This window comes from Microchirus variegatus (assembly GCF_963457635.1).
Source record: "Microchirus variegatus genome assembly, chromosome: 8".
NCBI classification, from domain to species: Eukaryota; Metazoa; Chordata; class Actinopteri; order Pleuronectiformes; family Soleidae; genus Microchirus; species Microchirus variegatus.
In genome coordinates, this window is record NC_139809.1 from 30,479,815 (window position 1) to 30,504,285 (window position 24,471).

The 24,471-nt window shown below is 42.8% G+C and overlaps 1 protein-coding gene across 1 annotated transcript in view; it reads right to left on the reverse strand.

Annotated features, from left to right (window-relative positions):
• necab2 (N-terminal EF-hand calcium binding protein 2) overlaps positions 1-24,471 on the reverse strand; it is a gene marked incomplete at both ends in the record, with an annotated part of 148,089 nt that overhangs the window by 101,758 nt on the left and 21,860 nt on the right. The window contains one exon of the mRNA XM_083894319.1: positions 6,594-6,702. Coding sequence (XP_083750445.1) covers positions 6,594-6,702 — 109 coding nt within the window. The remainder of the gene's footprint in view (positions 1-6,593; positions 6,703-24,471) is intronic.

Below are 24,471 nucleotides of genomic sequence, written 5' to 3' on the forward strand. Positions count from 1 at the left end.
GCCACAGTATTTATACAGGACGGGAAGACTGATTTTCATGCACACACGCACACACAAACTTGTTTTTATGTCTCAGTGAGGACACACCATAAATGCGTCCATCAATTGCATTCCGAAGCATCACGACCTGATTTTAACCTCCTATTAAAACCTATGGGTTATTTTCAAAAAACGAAATTTGGTCCTCAAAAAGCGACAAATACAAGAACACACACCACGTGAAACACACACAGGTTTGCATAGATATTCTCCCGAGGACACATCGTTGACTTCCATTGACTTGGACAACTTAAACAAAGAGCTCTACCAAACCTTAACCCTAACCCTAACCCTTTGAAGTTGGGAGGCCGAGACAAAATGTCCCCACAAAGATAGGTTTTTGACGTTTTTTTGGACCTCACAAAGATATAAATACAAGCACAAACAGATATAGTTTTCTTTAGGAAACTCCATTGACCGACGATTCAAATCTTAACCCTTCAGTGAACCAGTTCCAGTTCTTCCTCATTAGGAACAGGTTCTGGTCTCCATGAGGACGACTGGTCCTGACAAGGTCAGCGTTGATAACACACACACACACACACACGCACGCACGCACACACACACACACACAGGGAGTGAACAAGCTAACGACACTGACAGGAAGTCAGAATCCATCCACTGTCATCGCTCTCAGTTCAGTGTGTGACAGTGAATCCTTCAGTGATTGACAGCCAGGACAGAAAGAGAGAGAGGAGGAAGAGGAGGAGGAAGAGGAGGAAGAGGAGGAAGAGGAGGAAGAGGAGGAAGAGGAGATCCATTCATCCCTCGCTCATCCAGCCAAAAAACCCCTGGCTGAGATGTGAATGAGGACATGACTCCATCTGTGCGTCTTCATTAAACAACTTTAACGTCAGATCTTCTCTCTTTTATGACCGTGTTTGATTGACAGTCTGATTTAATACTGAACCATATTTTACTTTATTTTATTACACTTTGACCAAAACAACGAGTCGTTGATGATTCATCACCGTGACAAAGGTCTTTAAAATGATGTTGTTATTCTCCACACTTTAAACTACACTATAACAGGAAGTCAGCCACTGAACTTCAAAATAAAAGCCTGGCTGTGTTGTCACTCGTCACATGCTTTTAATGTGAAGGTGTTAAGGTTTGTTCTCTTTTTAACTCCATCACCTAATGCTAATATCAACAACTTCTACTTTTTTATATATATATCGATATATATTTATATATTTTTAAGAGCATTATTCATATATATATATATATATATATATATATATATATATATATATATATATATATATATATATATATATATAAATATATATAAATATATATATATATTAGGAGAGCTATATATATATATATATATATATAATTTTTTTTTTTTTTGAGGGAGTTATATATATTTATATATATTTTAAGAGCGTTTTATTTATATTTTTAAGGGAGTTAAATGTATTTGTTTATTTTTTAAGAGCATTATTCATATATATATATACTGTATATATATATATATATATATTAAGGGAGTTATATATATTTATACATTTTTAAGAGCGTTTTATATATATATACACTGTATATATATATTAAGGGAGATATAGTATATATATATTCTTTTTTTAAGGGAGTTATATATATATATACTGTATAGATATATATTAGGGGGGTTATATATATTTATATAGTTTTTTAAGAGCGTTTTATATATATATATATATTAAGAGAATTATAGTTTGTATATATATATATTACTATTTTTTAAGGGAGTTTTATATATATATATATATATATATTAAGAGAATTATAGTTTGTATATATATATATATTAGTATTTTTTTAAGGGAGTTATATATATATATACTGTACAGATATATATTAAGGGAGTCATATATATTTATATATATTTTAAGAGTGTTAAAAATACATAACGCACACACCCTCTTTCTTAATGTAATCTGTGTGTTACCATGGTTTGATCTCTTAAAAACAGATATAATAGATATTGTAAAGTAAGTAAACACACACTTGTGTCTCAGTGAACACAATAACACAACAATAACAGGTTGTTTTTAGTTCTGAAATGCATCATGTATTTATTTATTCCTCTCTCTGTTTGTGTTTGTCTCATCGCAGCATTGTTTACTTTATCTACATGTGATCTGCACATATTATAGGCTGCACTTTAACACACAGAGGAAACAAACCACTCATTATCACTGTTATACCTCAGAGTGTGAGTGACGCAGGCTCACGACCGCCCACTCTGTTAGTGATAATAATAATAATCTGTCATCACTGTTTTAAATCCTCTTAATCCCTGAGTTTAATCCTCATCACAGGCAACAATAACAACGTTACATTTAGTATGACATACTGTTTTAATTAAAACGACTGAACAACGCTGATTTAGACAAAAAGATGAGCGATAAAGTGTTTTATTTCAAAACTAAAGGTTTTAGATTAAAGATAAAACACAAAAAGTATGTGCAACTCAACTGTTTTTACTGATTTCACCATTTTAATCTAATTAAATGTGAATATTTTCATGTGTCTGTCATTTTCAGCTTCTTAAATATGAATATTTTCATGTTTTTGTCATTTTTCAGCTTCTTAAATGTGAATATTTTCATGTTTCTGTCATTTTTCAGCTTCTTAAATGTGAATATTTTCACGTTTCTGTCATTTTTCAGCTTCTTAAATGTGAATATTTTCAAATTTCTGTCATTTTTCAGCTTCTTAAATGTGAATATTTTCGTATTTCTGTCATTTTTCAGCTTCTTAAACGTGAATATTTTAAGTTTCTGTCATTTTTCAGCTTCTTAAATGTGAATATTTTCATGTTTCTGTCATTTTTCAGCTTCTTAAATGTGAATATTTTCAAATTTCTGTCATTTTTCAGCTTCTTAAATGTGAATATTTTCAAATTTCTGTCATTTTTCAGCTTCTTAAACGTGAATATTTTAAGTTTCTGTCATTTTTCAGCATCATGACTGTGTTTTTCTGTGATTTCGGACTAACTTATTCAATATCAGTGTTTAAAAAAAGGCTAAAAACCAACATAAATATCAGACATTTAGTAAAGATTCATGTTTCTCATATTTTCTAACGGCCCAGATCAGATGAAGAAAGCGTGAAATGTGAGAATCATCAGAGAGCGCCGTTGACAGATGGTCATGTGACCAGAGGCAGGACGCCGCTCTCCGTCTGCTCGCCGCCTCCTTTTCCATCCGTCAACTTCCTGACGCGACAGGAAACCGCTGACGCCGTCATTTCTTGCTTTTGTTGGCGTCGATCAATAAACCTGATCTGCTGTCACATGATCGCTGCTGCTGCTGCTGCCAACTCTACTTAACTCTAATGAGGTGAAACTTCCACTGCAGCAGAGTTAGATTTATAACGTCTGCAAGAGTCGTCCAAGATCCAAGATGGCTGACGTCAGTGGGTGGTACGGTCCACTGACTGCACGGATTTTTAAAAAGAAGAAGAAGAAGAAGGATAGAGGCTGAACCTGGAGGAGGAGATTATAGATCGAGCCAAAGTCGATTCAACCGCCGCGATGAAAAGGTCACTTTTTGCTCCGCTTGGTTTGGAGTTTGTTTAAATCACTTCTGCTGATGTGGATCAGCTGATTTAGACGATTATAAAGAGTCCAGGAATTGATTCAATGAGAGTGAAATAAAAACTGAGGGTCGCCCTCCGGAGGCAGGCGTGGGAAAGGTTAATGTGCAGGAGAGGATCAGGGTGACAAAGATAAAAGAGGAGGAGGAGGAGGAGGAGGAGGAGGAGGAGGAGGAGGAGGAGGAGGAAGAGGAGTCTCCTCCTTCATTATTCTGTCACACTGTCTTTATTTCACCTGCTCTTTGTCGAAGCTTCATCACAAATAAAATCACTCTTTGAGAGAAAAGGAGGCGTGTTTGGTTTTTGACTCACAACAGAGCAAATTATATACATCTGTGCAAGGGCTGCACACACACACGCAAAGAGAACACACATGCAAAGAGAACACACATGCATAAACACACACACATGCAAAACACACATATACACATGCAAAACAGAAAACACACACACATACTGAGGATGCTGCACTGACTTCCTTTGGACGGCCTCTTAAAAACCTCTTAAAAACCTCTTAAAAACCTCCTAAAATGAGGAGGTGAAGATGTGAGGACGTGAATCGTGAAGATGTGAGGACGTGAGGACGTGAAGCGTGAGGACGTGAAGATGTGAGGACGTGAAGATCTGAGGACGTGAGGACGTGAAGATGTGAGGACGTGAAGATGTGAGGACGTGAGGACGTGAAGCGTGAGGACGTGAAGATGTGAGGATGTGAGGACGTGAAGATGTGAGGACGTGAGGACGTGAAGATGTGAGGACGTGAAGATGTGAGGACGTGAAGATGTGAGGACGTGAAGATGTGAGGACGTGAAGATGTGAGGACGTGAGGATGTGAGGACGTGAAGCGTGAGGATGTGAAGATGTGAGGACGTGAAGATCTGAGGACGTGAGGACGTGAAGATGTGAGGACGTGAAGATGTGAGGACGTGAAGCGTGAGGACGTGAAGATGTGAGGACGTGAGGACGTGAAGATGTGAGGACGTGAAGCGTGAGGACGTGAAGATGTGAGGACGTGAAGCGTGAGGACGTGAAGATGTGAGGACGTGAAGATGTGAGGACGTGAATCGTGAGGACCTGAAGATGTGAGGACGTGAAGCGTGAGGACGTGAAGATGTGAGGACGTGAAGATGTGAGGACGTGAAGATGTGAGGACGTGAGGACGTGAAGATGTGAGGATGTGAAGATGTGAGGACGTGAAGATGTGAGGACGTGAAGATGTGAGGACGTGAAGACGTGAGGAAGTGAAGATGTGAAGATGTGAGGACGTGAAGATGTGAGGATGTGAAGATGTGAAGATGTGAGGACGTGAGGATGTGAGGACGTGAAGCGTGAGGATGTGAAGATGTGAGGACGTGAGGATGTGAGGACGTGAAGCGTGAGGATGTGAAGATGTGAGGACGTGAAGATCTGAGGACGTGAGGACGTGAAGATGTGAGGACGTGAAGATGTGAGGACGTGAAGCGTGAGGACGTGAAGATGTGAGGATGTGAGGACGTGAAGATGTGAGGACGTGAGGACGTGAAGATGTGAGGACGTGAAGCGTGAGGACGTGAAGATGTGAGGACGTGAAGCGTGAGGACGTGAAGATGTGAGGACGTGAAGATGTGAGGACGTGAATCGTGAGGACCTGAAGATGTGAGGACGTGAAGCGTGAGGACGTGAAGATGTGAGGACGTGAAGATGTGAGGACGTGAAGATGTGAGGACGTGAGGACGTGAAGATGTGAGGATGTGAAGATGTGAGGACGTGAAGATGTGAGGACGTGAAGATGTGAGGACGTGAAGACGTGAGGAAGTGAAGATGTGAAGATGTGAGGACGTGAAGATGTGAGGATGTGAAGCGTGAGGATGTGAAGCGTGAGGACGTGAAGATGTGAGGACGTGAAGATGTGAGGACGTGAAGACGTGAAGACGTGAAGAACTGAAGACGTGAAGATGTGAGGACGTGAAGACGTGAGGAAGTGAAGACGTGAAGATGTGAGGACGTGAAGATGTGAGGACGTGAGGACGTGAAGATGTGAGAATGTGAAGCGTGAGGACGTGAAGCGTGAGGACGTGAAGATGTGAGGACGTGAAGATGTGAGGACGTGAGGACGTGAAGATGTGAGGACATGAGGACGTGAAGATGTGAGGATGTGAAGCGTGAGGACGTGAAGCATGAGGACGCGAAGATGTGAGGACGTGAAGACGTGAAGACGTGAGGACGTGAAGATGTGAGGATGTGAAGACGTGAGGAAGTGAAGCATGAGGACGCGAAGATGTGAGGACGTGAAGACGTGAAGACGTGAGGACGTGAAGATGTGAGGACGTGAAGACGTGAGGAAGTGAAGACGTGAAGACGTGAAGACGTGAGGACGTGAAGATGTGAGGATGTGAAGATGTGAGGATGTGAAGATGTGAGGAAGTGAAGACGTGAAGACGTGAAGATGTGAGGACGTGAAGATGTGAGGACGTGAAGATGTGAGGACGTGAAGACGTGAGGAAGTGAAGACGTGAAGACGTGAAGACGTGAAGATGTGAGGACGTGAAGACGTGAGGAAGTGAAGACGTGAAGACGTGAAGACGTGAAGATGTGAGGACGTGAAGATGTGAGGACGTGAAGATGTGAGGACGTGAAGATGTGAGGATGTGAAGATGTGAGGACGTGAGGACGTGAGGACGTGAACATGTGAGGACGTGAAGATGTGAAGACGCGAGGATGTGAGTGAGGACATGAGGACATGAGGACCAGCCACAATGTCCTCACTAAGACACCAACACCAGCCTGACACACACACACACACAGTTTGTGCAGCAGAGAAACATCTTTTCATAATTGATGGTGAGATGTGACGGAATAATAAAGTCATAGTGGAGCAAACACACACATGCAGATTGTGTTTGTTCACACACACACACACACACACACACACACACACACACACACACACACACACACACACACACACACACACACACAGTGCTGACCTGGTGTTATCAGAGTCGATGGTGTGAAACAGCTTCTCCAGCTCCTCCTCGTTCAGCGTGCCATCCGAGAAGAAGGCCTGGAACTCATCCAGAGACAGTTTACCATCATCTGCAGGAGACACACACACACACACACACACACACACACACACACACACACACACACACACACACACACACACACACACACACACACACACACACACAGAGAGAGACACACACACACACTCTGTAAAATGATGTGTTACACACAGACAATCCTGTGCATAAGTCAGTGTTTTTACATGATGCTGCTTTTAGCATCTTAGCTTAGTGTTTACCTTCAACAGTATATCTTATATTTGTTTTACCTACATGTTCACGTTTCTGTCATTTTTCAGCGTCTTAAATGTGAATATTGTCTAAAAAGATCAGCGGAGACTCTGCTGATTGCAATGATTGGTAGACGGCGGTAGGTGGCGCCACATGACGCCAAACCATGATTTCAAAACATAAACACGATTTGCGGCTCGCTAAAGATTATTTTAATGCGAGTATTTTATATTAGAAGGATTTTATGGCCTGTTGCTTTTGATTTATTACATAATGCACCTTTAAGAAAATATTCACCTACGGTAAGTTAGCTAAGTTAGCGACATAGCTCGATGGGGGTGGACAATACTCTGAACTGTCCAGTAATGACGTTATTCACGTCGATCATAGAAACAAACGTTAGCAGCACAGCTAACGCTAGCAGCATTAGCACCGTCCCAGTACGGGCATCCGGTCTCCAGCTGTCCACTCGTTGCTGACGCAGGATACGGCGACTGATCTGGCAACCCTCGAGGGGGAGGAGTAGGAGGCGGATACGTCTCTTTTTCTAGTTTATGACATTTTTCAGCTTCTTAAATGTGAATATTTTCGTGTTTATTTTAATGCAAATATTTTATATTAGAAGGATTTTATGGCCAGTTGCTTTAGATTTATTACATAATGCACCTTTAAGAAAATATTCACCTAAGGTAAGTTAGCTTAGTTAGCGACATAGCTCGATGGGGGTGGACAGTTGCAATACTCTGAACTGTCGAGTTATGACGTTATTCACGTCGATCATAGAAACGAACGTTAGCAGCACAGCTAACGCTAGCAGCATTAGCACCGTCCCGGTACGGGCATCCGGTCTCCAGCTGTCCACTCGTTGCTGACGCAGGATACGGCGTCCGATCTGGCAACCCTCGAGGGGGAGGAGTGGGAGGCGGATACGACTATTTTGAATTTGAGCGTAGTGACCGTTTTTGGCCACATTCTTACAAATGGCGCCTTTAAATGTGAATATTTTCCAGTTTTTCTGATTTTTGACAGTTTGGAGGCGGCTGTATTTGGTATTTACTGCTGTTTTTAGTGCCAATGATGTTTCCTGCACAGACCTGGACTTCATCTGGATCTGGTTTTAGTCTAATTAACACATCCATGTATTCTAATTGTAAATAACCTCACAAACACACACACACACACTGTCAGTCACAGTGCAGTAATAACAGCAGCAGCAGCTTCACACACACAGAACTCTGGGAAACACCAGGCAGAAAAAGTCTCTTTTTTTTTAAAGTTCTCTACATCGCTGGCTTCACAGTGGAAGTGTTGGTGCGTCTCACGAGAGCCAATTACGGACCAATCTTTTTCACGGAGTCGTACTCGCGTCACTAAAAATGTCCGTTGTGCAGCAAATTAGATTCATACGGAACGTTTCTGGACGTCGTTGTCGTACGGAATAGGGCAAAGTCCTCGGGCTCTTTACGTAGAGGGAATCGTCTGCTCAGACGGTGACAGAGGGTTTGTGCTGCTGCTGCTGATGCTGCTGATGCTGCTGCTGCTGATGCTGCTGATGCTGCTGCTGATGCTGCATGCTTGACTGCCTCTGTCTCGCTGCATGATGCAGAGCCAGATATCAAATATTAATTCTCCCTCTGCCCTCAAACTGTGGTCGTCGTTCAGCGAGGCAGACTGGAGGCAGTAGGTTGAAGAAGAAGCAGCAGCAGCAGCAGCAGCAGCAGCAGCAGCAGCAGCATCACTGCAGCCTCAAAAGAAAGCTTTTAATTCAAACATGCTGCTCTGACTGTTTACGTTCACTCTTCGCTCGTCTCCCAGAATAAAGTGCTGATGAATTTCATTCTAACAGAAAGAAGAGAATCCTTTTTTCTCTCTGTGTTCGGATCAAACACACGATTTCAGATTTCAGGAGAGAAAACTGACTAAAATAACGTACGTTAGGTTACGTTATGACTTTAGAGCGTGACCTGTTTCACGTCACGCACAAGCTAAAAGTTTTCTTTTCAGTTTCAGGAGTTTCAGTTCTTCAACGTGATGTCATATAAATACATATATATATATATATTTTAAAAGTATGTTCACATTTAGAGGTTTTATTTCTGGTTGATTCTCATTAACTTTATAATAGTTTGTGGGAAATGAAATGTAAACAGTATTTCTTCTTATTTTCCTTCACGTAAAACAGTTTGAGAACAACAGGGTCTGTATTATCTCCACGTTCTTTACCCTCCTCACGTCTTTCTGCTCTATGTGACAATCCAAAGAATAGAGAGTATATATATATATATATATATATGTATAAATATATAACGGTCCTCAGGTTTTGAGCCACATTGATTCCCTGTTAAAGACTCTGGTCTCGTAACCTTTCCCTGCAGCAGAAAGCATTGTTTGTTCGAGGCAGAGACTTCTGAAAGGCCACGGTCTGCCCAGGCGCCGCTGCTTATTCAGACTCTGCTGCCCTGACTATTTCTAACCTGAGAGCAGCAGCAGCAGCAGCATCAGCAGCAGCAGCGCTGGTGTTTAATTCAGCAGTGACCCACTTTACTGCACAGTGCCGGTTAGCCCGGTTAGACTCACCAAGGAATTCTCCGGGAGCACACCACACACACACACACACACACACACACACACACACACACACACACACACACACATCTACACAGACACACATCTACATGTCTTTACCACACTGTGGGGACCACGTTTGGGACCGGCATAATGTCCCCATAAGGAAAAATGTCCCCATAAAGAAGGTGTTTTGCCAGAGAGTGGTCCACACAAGCATAGAAATACAAGAACACTCACACACACACACATATGCACGCACACATACACACATCTACATGTGTTTACCACATTGTGGGGACCACGTTCCAGACCAGGCATAAATGTCCCCATAAAGAAAAATGTCCCTTCAAAGAAAAATGTCCCCATAAAGAAGGTATTTTGCCAGGGGTGGTCCACACAAGCATAGAATGGGAAAAGCACAGACACACATCAACATGTCTTTACCACAATGTGGGGACCATGTTCAAGACCAGGCATAAATGTCCCCTCAAAGAAAAATGTCCCCATAAAGAAGGTGTTTTGCCAGGGAGTGGTCCACACAAGCATAGAAAGACAAGAGCACACAAACACACACAGACACTCATCTACATGTCTTTACCACATTGTGGGGACCACGTTCAAGACCAGGCATAAATGTCCCCTCACAGAAAAATGTCCCCATAAAGAAGGTGTTTTGCCAGAGAGTGGTCCACACAAGCATAGAAAGACAAGAGCGCACACACACACACACACACATATGCACGCACACACATCTACATGTCTTTACAGCATTGTGGGGACCACTTTTGAGAAGAGGCATAATGTCCCCATAAGGAAAAATGTCCCTACAAAGAAGGTGTTTTCCAAAGGGTGGTCCACACAAGCATAGAGAGACAAGAGCATGCACACACACACACATATGCACGCACACACACACCTAAATGTATTTACCACATTGTGGGGACCACCTTTGGGACCAGCATAAATGTCCCCATAAGGAAAAATATCCCCATGAAGAAGGTGTTTTGCCAGGGGGTGGTCCACACAAGCATAGAGAGACAAGAACATGCACACACACATCTACATGTCTTTACAGCATTGTGGGGACCACTTTTGAGAAGAGGCCTAAATGTCCCCATAAGGAAAAATGTCCCTACAAAGAAGGTGTTTTCCAAAGGGAGGTCCACACAAGCATAGAGAGACAAGAACACGCGCACACACACACACACACACACATCTACATGTTTTTACCACATTGTGGGGACCACGTTGGCCGCTCACACCAGACTCCACTGTTAAATATTGAGATTTTAGACATTTCAACTGCTAATTGTTGGAGATTAGGTCTTTTTAACTCATCTACAGTTCGGCTTTGATCCTCGTGTCAGACGTCTCTTCCTGTGACGGCGCTAGCATAAGTACCAGCTAAGTTTCAAGGCGTGCCGGGGCGAGTAGAGCCGGTGGAAACGCGCCAAAACGGCACTTCATACTAGAAACTTTCACAGCGAACAAAAGATGTAAAACAAAGGAGACGGAGCTGGAGACGGAAGCGCTCGCTTTTTGCTGAAATGACGATTATTTCACCGTCCAGAGTGAACTGTTCTGATGCAGCAGCAGCAGCAGCAGCAGCAGCAGCAGCAGCAGCAGCAGCAGCAGCAGCAGCAGCAGCGTTACAGTTAAAGTTACAGTTAACGTGGTCCTGGCAGGAGAACGTGACGCACCGCGTCGCTGGACCAACTTCAAGAAAACGTTAAAACAAAGATGTGGAATTGTTTCATTCGTTTGGCGAAGTCAGCAGAAAAAAAAGAAAGAGTCGCTCGAACGAAGCTGTAAATTAAGTGGAGTTAACGGCCGCTGAAGACTTTTATTACACTTTATGACACAGTGAGAGGAAAAGTGTGAGTCACAGACCTTTGAATAAAGAACAGAATGTAGATCTGGAGGCGAGGAGTTAAAATATAGAGATACGCGCCTATATTTCTCTACATAAATACACAATTAAAGCGTAATTAAGTCAGGGTTGAATTGTCTACTTTGTGTCGTGTTGTGATGAACGTTTTTTTTATGTTTTATGTGTGTGTGTGTGTGTGGGGGGGGGGGTTCAAAAGCATGCAATATAGAGATTAGGTCAAATTGGACGCTCTACATTGACAGGTGTGAGGATAAAACAGAGCGAGCTGATCACTGTGCGCGGCTGAAACAATTTCTCGATCAATCTACAAATAAATCGGCAACTATTCTGATCATCGATAAGTTTCTGGTGTGTTTTTCCAGGTTCGTAAAAGTGATTATTTTCTGGTTTCTTGCAACGGTGGCACAAACGCAAATCAAAACACAAAAGCAATTCAAAAAAACAAAAGCAAAACAAAAACGCAAATCATGCAAACGCAAAACAAATACAAAACAAAAAACACACACGCAAAAAAAAACGCAAAACACAAACGAAAATCAAAAGACACAAACGCAAATCAAAACACAAACACAATTCATAAAACAAAAGCAAAACACAAACGCAAATCACACAAACGCAAATCAAAAAACACAAACGCAAATCAAAAACCGCAAAACACAAACGCAAATCACACAAACGCAAATCAGACAAACGCAAATCAAAAAACGCAATTTGTGTTTTGTGATTTACGTTTGTGTTTTTTCATTTTGCGTTTGTGTTTTGCACCTCAGGGCCACCGTACTAAATAATAATAATAATAATAATAATAATAATGTTTTGGTTTCTGGACAAAACGAGACAGTTTGAGAAACACTGAACGTTTTCTGACACTTTATGAACGACAGGATGATGAAAATAGTCGTTAGTTGCAGCTCGATCACTGTGTGTGAACAAAAACACAAACATGAACATACAAAATGCATCTAGACAACTAGTGTTGTTCTTAAGGTGTTTGGTTTTACTTTGGAGCTGAAGATTTGCTCAGTTAGTGCACATTTGCACATCAAGTTTTAAAAAGCAAAGTTATTAAACTAAACTGGATTACCGGATTAATCCAAGTTCAGTATCACCACACTTAGGATACACACGTGTAAATAACAACACTATAAAACTGCAGAATCAGTAATAGTCACTATTTAGACTCCAAATCAAATTCACTTTAAAGTTCCATAAAGGTTTGAGCAAAGACTAAAAATGCAGGACAGAATTTGGAACAAAAAAGTTATAAATAAATAAATAAATAAATAATACAGAGAGAGAGTCACGGTTAACCCTTCACAGAAAAATACATGTGAGGCACAAACAGAACAAAGCAACAAAGGCTCGTTCTTATGTGCAAAGAAATCAGAGATCAAGATATTCTCCGGTCAGTGGAACTGGTGCGTCCTTCAAAATAAAATGCAACAAACACACGTGGAAACTGTCCCATTATCATGTGACCTGTGAAGGACAATGAAGGACAAACCAGTTTCCTCACTTTTAAGCCTTCAGGGCCGAGGATTTCTCAAATTTTACTTTCAGCCTACTTAACTGTTTCCACTTCATTAGCCAATCCCACCCTGCAGGTTTTCACCAGCGCTAATCCAGATTTTCAAATATGGGTCACTTTTCAAAGACAATGTAAGCAGGTCGTCGTCGTCGTCAAAAAAAAAAAAAGAAAAGTTTTTGGGGATAAAAGCTGAATCCACCAGAGAGACGGAGCTAATTGAACAGAAGAGGAACCGATAAAATACTCCGGTGAATCAGAGAGGAGGCGAAACCACGTCAGGAAAGTACAACGAAACAAGAAACTACACAAAATAAAACAGGAAACCAGATATAAATAACTGAAAATGGGGGAAAGTCAGTTTAAATTAGCGCTGTGCAATAGTTTTAACACACGTTAGCGCACGTTAATGCACGTTCGTTAATGCACGCGTGACGACTGAACGGAATAAAGACGCACGTGACGTCATGTTTATGTGCCGCGACACCGGAGTCCAGGCACTGTTTACCAGTTAGCTGCATTAGCTCCTTTTAGCGCTGTTAGCGTTAGCCTACGGTGGAACTGGAGCGGTCTGTTTATTAAAGGAAAAGAGCCGCGCTACAAATAACGTTAGCGTACCTGTGTACTGCGTAGAAGTAAAGCGTTACTTTAGAGACTCATTTTAACAATCCGGAGTCGCGTAAACATGACGTCAGGCGCGTCTTTTTCCGTGTCAGTCGTCATGGAAACGCATCATGGGTTAATGCGCATTAACGTTGACCCCGTTAAATGCTGTTAACGTTTGAGAAGCCGAGCTTCCCTGGAAGTGAAAGAGGAAGAAGGACAAAATTAGGCGGGAACTCGACAAAACACGAGGTAAAACCAGGAAAAAACAACTGAGAACAAACGTTCACACTGAATAAATATATCATATACACATTTTTCATACTTTTTTCTTCCATCAAAGTCCTTCATTTTGATAAAAATACCACAAAATCAAGCAATCAAGACAAAAACAAACACCTATTGTTCAGCCAATCATAGAAAACCTCCACAGTCGTCTGCCGAAGGTGTAAATAACAACAACAACAACAACAACAAACACCCCATAATTTTCCGCACCATGAAACAGCAGTGAAGTGATTCAAGAGGAACTCACGTTTGATTCACTATTGTGTGTCTGATTATTGCAATAATCCTTCCATTATTATTGGTCAGCGACTGAGAGCGTTCCTACTCCCTTGTGATTGGCCAAACCAGCGGCATGTAAGTAATGCTAAAAGAAATGGCGCTAGCAGTTAGCTGCAACGTATCCGTTAGTAGCTTCATCGCCGTCGACTTCCTTCAGATTAAGTTTGGAGTCGTTAAGAAGACGCTTAGCAGCTTACGAAGAGTCTAGTGTTGGTTTTTACAGCAGGAGGAGGAGCTTATGTCCAGAGGCGTGGTCTGACCTGCTAGCTAAGGTCGCTAGCAAGTACTTCTGGGACCCGCTCGGGGGACAGAGATCGGGAAAACGACGCACAACACGCTGCGTTTACGAAACTTTAGGGCTTGATAAACAAGGAATTGATGCAGATACACGGCCTAAAATTGGAGTTTCCAGGTCGACCTCCGACTTTAATGAACAAGAAAGAAAAGATACTACAAGACGCGTGAAGAAGGGGTTTTTATTAACGACGTAGTTTTCACCGATGTTCGCTCTAAGCTGGTGTCTCCACAGAGAAGCTGAGCTTCCCTGGAAGTGAACCTTTTTGCCGCATTGATCCAAATGACCGTCTAAAAACCTAGATCTAGATCTAGGCTAGCTTTACGCGACAAGTGGTCCCGGGAGAAACTGACAAAATATTTTATCAGATGTGACTTTCGTTTAGACGGCGACCAAAAAATTAACCCATCCTCCAGAGTAGAAATCTTAAAAACGTCGCGTGGCGTTCCCGTGTAAAGGGTTGAAAACGCAAAAGTGCGCTCTAAGCTGCTCACGCTAACTATCCTCCCGTACGCGTTGACATCAGATCCATGTGCAGTACAGACAAACAACAACAATGTCGGATTATATCCATCAGTCTGACATTCAAGTTGCCTTAGCTACTTAGCTAGGAAGTTTCAATGCTCCTGCTGTTGTTGTATGCCAGTGCTTCACAGTGCCACCTAGCCACCTGGCATGCATACTACATCAAATTTCACACACTTTAGCGTCACCGCGTGCGTGCAGATTTTCACCCAAAGACGCTAAACGTCTAAACGCGAAATAAAAAGTGGGAGGATCGCAACGCCCACTTTTGCGGTTTGTGTTCAGATCGTCCTTCGTGTAAAGCTAGCGCTAGTTTTAATGTGCAGAGCTGCTGTGGCTGATTCTGAACAAACCACTCACGTTTAGTCGTGACATGTAAAATAAAATAAAAACAGCAGCAGCAGCAGCATTATTATTTTTTATGTTCAAACACAGAGGAACAGTGTTCCCCACAGAATCTGGAGATTCAGGTTCAGCGACGACAGAGAGAGACAGATACATCCTGACACTAGAGGGAGAATCAGTGATGAGGAGAAAGACTTTCTTTGGATGTCGAACAAGCTGTTTCGCCTTTGAACTCCTGCTTCCCTGCCAACGACTGTCGATGAACTGTAACAGGATGAGTCGCGCAAAGGACGTCCTTAAACGTTGTGAATATGACGGAGGGACAATTCCAATTCCTATCTTAACCCTTAATCTTAACCCTTAATCTTAACTGGCCCTCAAAACCAAGTGTTGAGGGTTATTTTGTCACTTAGAAATGGGACACCCCTTAAATGCAGATACGTCTTCAGACTGTAGGGGGCAGAATAACGCGAAAGCTGCGTCCAGTCTGTCAACTCCAAAAAAGAAGAAGAAGTAGAACACATTTACGTCAGGATTATTTATTACGATCCGTTTGTCAGTCAAGTTATTAGGTTGTCAGTTAGTTATAAGATGATACTCATACAAATATTCAGCTGACAGTTACCACACACCACGACTTATTGAAAAGTAAACCATCGTTTGTCCGCACCGGCCGGCTATTGACAAAAGATCATAAAATAAAAATAAATGTTACGCAACAATGACGTCAGTAATCCATAATATGGGCCTAAACTAAGATAATACAATGGTTTTCATCATTTTTATATCTCTATTAACAAAGAAAATACTTCATTTGTAGCGTACTCGCTTCACTGCTTTCGGCGCCATCTTTGTTACGTCAAAACACGCAATGCATTCTGGGTAGCCCTTGCTCCCAAGGGTGGTCTTGGAAAATCTCAATATTGAGGGCGATACAGCCCTTAAACTTGCCCCTCAACTTAATTTTTCTGAGAATGGGGACAGCACTTGGACTAGAGGGAGAGCATTTTTGAGATTGAGGGTTAAGCAAGGAATTGGAATTCACTCTGAGGCTACGTTCAAACGGACTTGCGGTAAACACAAGATTCTGACGGGTATTCAGAAAAACACTCCACAGAAGCAGGCCGAACACAGAGCAGTGAATCAAAGATGCTGAAGGTAAATGACGATCTAAAGCTGAAAAACAAGCCGCTGGAAGTAGAAACAGAGACATAAGACTGTGCTGTGTGGAAGATCTACTGAGCAGTGAATCTACAGAGCAGTGAATCAAAGACGCTGAAGGTACTTCGCTGTTTCTCAGTGCTGACGATCTAAAGCTAAAAAACAAGCTGCTGGAAGTAGAAACAGAGACATTAGACTGTGCTGTGTGGAAGATCTACAGCTGCTGTGGTAGTCAAGTGAGTTCAGGAGATACCAGGACGTACCCTTTTACTCTGGTACGCTAAAGATAATGTTGTCGAAAATGTAGCCCAAACGAAAGGGTTCCTCTCCATGGAAACTCAACGACTGCCGCTTTTCCACGAGCCACGACAAAGTACCTGCTCTGAAGAGGTTCCGAGCGAGCTGAGCCGACACTAAAATGTGATGTCAACGCGACGTCGGCCACTTAGTGGTCAGAGAGCGGCGTCGTCCCACGTCCCACACAAGAATCAGATCGAACAAATGCCCGAACTGTAGATTTAAGTTAAAAAGGAAAAGGAAATGCGGTGTATTTAGCAACAACGCTGCAGCGATGGCGAGCCGAATCACAGCCAGTCCGGTGGTGTTCCAGCTCAGTGAACGAACTGATTCTAATGATTCAGTACATTGAAACTTTAGTGCTTTACGAGTCACTGACTCCGCCCACGTCGAGGAGGTACAAAAACCAGACCAAACCGCGTAGAGTCGAGTCGTGCCGGAACCGTGAACTGGAAAAGGAGCACGAATGAATCATGAGGTTGTCAAACAATACCGAACTGTAGATCAGTTTAAAAGGTTTAAAAAGACTTTAAAAAATGCCTGAAAACATTAAGCGTTAATCTGAAACATTTAGCAAAGGAAATGTGGTGTATTTAGTGAGCCGAATCACAACCCATTCAGTGGTATTTCAGCTCAGTGAAGGAACTGATTCTAATGATTCAGTACATTGAAACTTTAGTGCTTTACGAGTCACTAGGTTGTGTCAGTCACGGCATCGTCATGCACGTCCGTCCACGTTGAGGAGGTACAAAAACCAGACCAAACCGCGTGGAGGCGAGCCGTGCCGGAACCGTATAATGGAAAAGCGGGGTTGAATGAATCACGAGGTTGTCGGAAAACACCCAGCTTTTGCTTTGGTTTATTCTGGAGACATTTTTTCAGGCCAATGGAAGAAACAGGGCTCAGGTGGTAGAGCACGGTGTCTTCTCAACCCTCGGTGAGCTATTTTTGGACTGAACTCAGTCCCAGTCTTTAATCCAGTGGAGCTCAGACATCAGTCAAACCCGTCTCTATCCTCTAACTCTGGGATCTGTCAAACTCAACATCGGTATTTTAGCACCGGCCGACGGAATCTTCTGTTTGGAGCGTCACCGTGGGAGGAAACGTCTGTTCCACTATCACAGGAGGACACAACAGTGCTGAGGGTGAACTCTCTGTGGAGCAGAGACGTCAGATATACTACGACAGATTTGCTCGGATAGAGCGAGAGGAAGAGGACGGAGAGGAAGAGTTGATCAGAGCGATGAATGAACCTACTGTGATAACTGCTCTGTCTTTATCTCACTGCACAACTCAACAACCGGCAATTAGCATTAGCCTCGTCCTGCTGCGCTCCACATCCTGCTCTTCAGAGAACATTTCACCGATTTACAGTCATTTAACTGCAGACTTAATCTGACCTGAACCTTAATATTAATCTCATTCTAACGGATGGAGCAAAGAAACCCCAAAAAAATACTCATATGGAGCTGAAAAATGACAAAAACTAGAAAATGTTCACATTTAAGAAGCTGAAAAATGACAAAAACTAGAAAATGTTCACATTTAAGAAGCTGAAAAATGACAAAAACACGAAAATATTCACATTTAAGAAGCTGAAAAATGACAGAAACATGAAAATATTCACATTTAAGAAGCTGAAAAATGACAGAAACGTGAAAATATTCACATTTAAGAAGCTGAAAAATGACAGAAACGTGAAAATATTCACATTTAAGAAGCTGAAAAATGACAGAAACGTGAAAATATTCACATTTAAGAAGCTGAAAAATGACGATGTCTACACCTAATCTTAACCTCAGGTTCTGCCTCATTAGGACCAGGTTTTGGTCTCCATGAAGACTCCTGGTCCTCAGTCAGTGACTTTATGATTGACTGAACTCTATCTCCATAACTTCTTACTTTGCTTCAGATCTCACTCTGTTTCTTTTTTTACTGTTAATCATGATATTTGGGGCACGACGATGATGATGATGGGTTGTCATAGCAACAAGAGAAGAGGGGGGGGGCACTGACCCTCATTTTAGTTTCAGGATATGTCTATTGCTTTCTCTTTTTGACAGCAGTGTGTGTGTGTGTGTGTGTGTGTGTGTGTGTGTGTGTGTGTGTGTGTGTGTGTGTGTGTGTGTGTGTGTGTGCGTTTGCCAGCTGTTTCATCAGATAGATGAGGAACAGGAGTGATTCTCACTGAGCTGTCAGCTCTTGTCCTCGCTCCCTATCCATCACAACAGCCCACCTGGAACACACACACACACACGCACACACACACACACACACACACACACACACACACACACACACACACACACACACACACACACACACAAAAAGCAGGACGTTCCCGTCGACGTGAGTTTGCTCTGATTTCAAAACGAGCCCCGAAACAGATTTGAAACAAACACACGACGCTGAGAATCATCCACACGGTTAGCGTCGTCGTCGTCACACACACACACGCACACGCACACACACACACACACACACACACTGCTCCACAAACTGGGTCATCAACTTTACTGGACTACAGCAGTAAAAGCAGCGGCAGTAATTTGCTGTGGGAATAATACACACCTCCTTATATGGACATCCTGGGTCTGTGTGTGTGTTTATAGGTCACATATTCGAGCTTTAAAAAAAAGTGTTTTCTTATGCGTTTTTGAGTTAAAGTTGTGATTCATTTTGAAAATCGTTTACCACTTAGCTCCATTAGTTGCGCTTGCTGCTTTAGCTGCGTTAGCACTTTTAGCGCCGTTAGCGTTAGCCACAGTCAAATTAAACGGTCTGTTTATTAAACAAAAAGAGCAGCGCTAACAAATAACTAGCATACCCGTGTACTGCGTATGTGTGCCTCTGTTTTTAAAGTTTAGCGTTACTTTCATTTTAACAATCCAGAGTCACGTAAACATGACGTCACATGTAGCGTCTTTTTCCGGTCAGTTGACATGGAAACGCGTCATGCGCTAACGTTGACGCCGCTAACGTGCCTAGCACTCATTTTTAGTAGTGATATAAAGTAGCGATGATTGTCATATAGATCATTTTTCTTTCCTTTTTGTTTATAAAAAAACGAGCCAAGTGAACTTTGAACTCGAGCTGAAACAATTACGTGATTATTATTAATCGATGGCTAAATTCTTCGTCAACTATTTTGCTAACAGATTCATCAATTTGAAGTCACATCATTGTTTCCAGTGTTTGACACTGATCGACATTTTTTAACGTTTTGTGACATTTGAAGCAACAACAACTCCTGTAGGCGACACAAGCCTCAGTTCTTCACTCAGAGCAGAACCGTCTGTGTTATGTTAGAAATCATAGACGCACGCTGACGATTTTACGACACAAAGCGGCTAAAATCCCCTCTTCCTATTAGCGTTTCCCGCTGGCGGCCATGTTGTCACGGTGAGCGAGCGTCTGTGTCTCAAACAACGAGCCCTTTAAGGTACGACGTTTACCATCTGCTGCAAAACCATTCTGAAGGCTCCCGCAGAGACAACAGAGGTGACACTGATCAGAGACACAGAGGCAGCGGCCATTAGCAGGGTTCTAGCTAGCTGATTTTAGCACAGCAGCCTGTTGCCTTATAATTTGCAGGCGTTACGCAAAATTTTGCGCGTCAGTGTCAAAATACCGTGCCTTTTTGTCCTTGATTTCCGAGCGTCCGGGTGTCGGCGCTCTGTTCAAACTGTTCATAAAATCAATCACCACACGTCAATAAACGGGACGCAACACGAGTGTTAGCCCTTTTAGGTATAGCCACCGATTCATACTCCCATACTTTTTTATTAACAGCGTAGAAACAAGAAGAAAGGAAGAAACCACGGTACGCCAACGGCGTATTTCAGAGCGATGAGAGAAAAGTCCGTTAGCGCCACCGAAGCGCGGAAAAAACAACAAACGCACACGTATCATCGCATCCTATTTCATGCCGCACTTCTGTGTGGACACGTTAGCACGGGGTTAATGGCGTCAACGTATGCCGCGTTTCCATCACGTCATGTTTGAGTGACTCCCCGATTGTTAAAATGAGTCTCTAAAGTAACGCTAAACTTTAAAAACAGAGGCACACGTACACAGTACACAGGTACGCTAGGTTATTTGTTAGCGCTGCTCTTTTCCTTTAATAAACATAGTGCTCCAGTTCCACTGTAGGTGCGCTAAAGGAGCTATCGCAGCTAACGGAGCTAACTGGTAAACGCTGCCTGGACACAACATGCTGGTCATGCGTTAATGTGCGTTAACGTTGGCGCCGTTAGCACGTCCAGCACTAATGATAATAGCTGCTTATTAAAGTGTTAAGAGTATGAACTTAAGCTAAAATTCACGCGTTTGGTGGCAGAGAAAGTGGAATTTCTTCTTTATTATATTAAAAAATTATCTTCAAACCCTACAACCTGAGAAGTAAGGGTTCCTAAAGGGTTCTTCGACAGGGGCTGAGGTTCTACCTGGAACCATTTGCTTCTGAAAAACCCATTTACCTGAAGAAAGGGTTTTTTCAAGGGTTCTTGATAACACTAATGGTTCCAGTAAGAACCATTTTGATCCAGAGAACCCTTTAAAAAAACCCTGAATAAAGGATTTTAAAAGGGTTCTTGGTGGGACCCTCCAAAAGGGTTCCAGGTGGAACCTTTTTATAAAGGTCTGAACTGATTCCAATGATTCAGTGACACCGAAAAGTCACTCGTTTGTGTGTTTGTGTCGCGTAGAAAAACCACGTCTTGGCAGTTTCACATCGCCGCGCTATGACGACCTACAATGCTAACGCTAAGGAAGGAAAACCACGTGTCTGATACCGAACCAAGCAGAGTCACGTCGAGTAGAGCTCGAACTGTACGTGGATGAATAACCAGTGAAGAGACTGATTTTCACATCGTCGTACGTGAAAAGTCCCCAGAGGGAATCAATGGTCTAACTTTTCCAGTGATGGTCAGCAGTGATGTCAGCGCGGGCCGTTGTTAATCGCAGGTTTATATGCAGTGAACAGAAAGGAGGAACATCTGTGCTGCTGATGGATGTGATGTGACGAAGATTCATTTAGGGAACTACACGGGGACAGACCTACGTTCTCAAAGCCCTGTTCCGACCAGAGCTTTGAGATTACAATATGCTAGGGCTGTAACGATGCATCGTGACACGATTCAAATCGGTACAAATGCGTGACGATTCGCACCGTGTTGACAGAAAAAAAACGTTACGTTATCTTTAAAAAAGGTCACTGGTTGGTGTCTTACGTCACTGCGTAAGGTACGGAGCACAGAGCGAGGGAAGACGCGGCGACGGTAGGCAAGAGTTAGAGGATGCACCGAGCTGTTTAAAATCACCTGTGTGGCGGCATTTTGGATTCCCGATATACACAATTACAACCGGTGAGAAACGGACGGACGCGTGTAAATATCGCAAGAGACCGCTAACATATAGCGGCAACACGAGCAACACGCAGCAGCATATTAGCGAGAAGCAAAGTAACGTTACGCCACCTCGTGAGCTGCCAAATTATAATACGTCATATCTTAGTACTCTTTAGATTCAGGCTTGAGACTCTTTAGATTCAGGCTTCAGACTCTTTAGATTCAGGCTTGAGACACTTTAGATTCAGGCTTGAGACTCTTTAGATTCAGGCTTCAGACTCTTTAGAGTCAGGCTTGAGAATCTACAGATTCAGGCTTGAGAATCTTCAGATTCAGGCTTGAGACTCGTCAGATTTGGATTCAGGCTTGAGTATCTTCAGATTCATGCTTGAGACTCATCAGATTCAGGCTCGAGACTCGTCAGATTCAGGCTTGAGACTCTACAGATTCAGGCTTGAGAATCTTCAGATTCAGGCTTGAGACTCGTCAGATTTGGATTCAGGCTTGAGTATCTTCAGATTCAGGCTTGAGACTCTACAGATTCAGGCTTGAGAATCTTCAGATTCAGGCTTGAGACTCGTCAGATTCAGGCTTGAGACTCGTCAGATTCAGGCTTGAGACTCTACAGATTCAGGCTTGAGACTCGTCAGATTTGGATTCAGGCTTGAGTATCTTCAGATTCAGGCTTGAGACTCTACAGATTCAGGCTTGAGACTCGTCAGATTTGGATTCAGGCTTGAGTATCTTCAGATTCAGGCTTGAGACTCTACAGATTCAGGCTTGAGAATCTTCAGATTCAGGCTCGAGACTCTACAGATTCAGGCTTGAGACTGGTCAGATTTGGATTCAGGCTTGAGTATCTTCAGATTCATGCTTGAGACTCTTTAGATTCAGGCTTGAGACTCGTCAGATTCAGGCTTGAGACTCGTCAGATTCAGGCTTGAGACTCTACAGATTCAGGCTTGAGACTCGTCAGATTTGGATTCAGGCTTGAGTATCTTCAGATTCATGCTTGAGACTCGTCAGATTCAGGCTTGAGACTCTACAGATTCAGGCTTGTGACTCTTTAGATTCAGGATTGAGACTCGTCAGATTTGGATTCAGGCTTGAGACTCTTTAGATTCAGGATTGAGCCTCTTCAGATTCAGGCTTCAGAATCGTCAGATTCAGGCTTGAGATGCTTTAGATTCCGTCTTGAGACACTTTAGATTCAGGCTTCAGACTCTTCAGATTCATGCTTGAGAATCTTTAGATTCAAAATAGATACAAAACTTCTTCCATGACTCTGTACTGCCCCCCCACTGTATCCAGTGGTATTGCATTGCATCGTTATCTTCCCTGGTCGACGCACGATGACGAACAAAAGGCTCCGTCTGTTGCGTACAGCATAAATGGACCTTAAACTTTTCAACCTTTACCTTTTTGTGTAACATCTGGTTTGGTCGATTTATTAACGGACTGAAGTTCGGTCCATGTTTTTGTTTCCTCCTCTTCTTCTTCCTTGGTAGGTAATAATGTCTTGATGAGAAGTGATACGAGCACATCTCTGTGTCCTCGGTGACAGTGAACACTGTCCGTCTGTCTGTCGTCTGGATGCAGAGATGAGCCTCAGTTGATGATCATCACTTCCTCTTATCTATTTTCTGTCTCGGTGGAGAGTGGAATGATATGTAATCATCATCAATCTGCAGACTGAACATAATAATGTTATTATTAGAGGAATGTGACTGCGCACACAACACACTGGGCTTAATGGTGTGTGTGTGTGTGTGTGTTTATATGCACATGTGGGTCCTAATGATGAGTAATCTTCAGTGATGGAGGATAATAGCAGCGGCAGCATGTCAGTGCACTGGTGAAGATGATGCATTCAGGTGCCTCTGCCTCTGCCACGGTGGATGATCCCTAGCATGCGTAGCTCATCGTTGGCCTCTCGCGGCTTCACTCCGCTCTTTGGGGGGCCCTCATTTGCACAAACAGCGCTTTATGGCGCCTGTTACTGCCCGATACGTCGCTCCACCCGCCCAGTAATTGACGACCATTGCCCACGGAGGTGCTTTCTTTGTGTGCGTGATGTGATGTTGGTGTTTAACGGCGGGTAATTGAAGGAAGGCGGGTTAAATGAGGTCATTTCCAACAGTGGCGTGTCAGTCCAGTGTTGTTGTTAATGTTAAGATGACATTGCCCCCCCCTCCCCCCCGCGGTGGTTCAGCGGGGTTACGAGCTCGTGATGGAACATGTCCGTTTTTCTGTAGACTTAAGCCTCGTCCCAATACGTCCCCCTTAAAATTTCCACTTGGTTTGGAGTGCCCTCAGCCGTAAATTCCCCCTGTGGAATGTGGCCGCCATCTTGTTAAAAAATATCGGCCGGCTCGCTGAATTCGCAAAGGATCATGGGTGATTTCATCTTCCACTTCATTTTAAGATATTTTGAGGGTTGA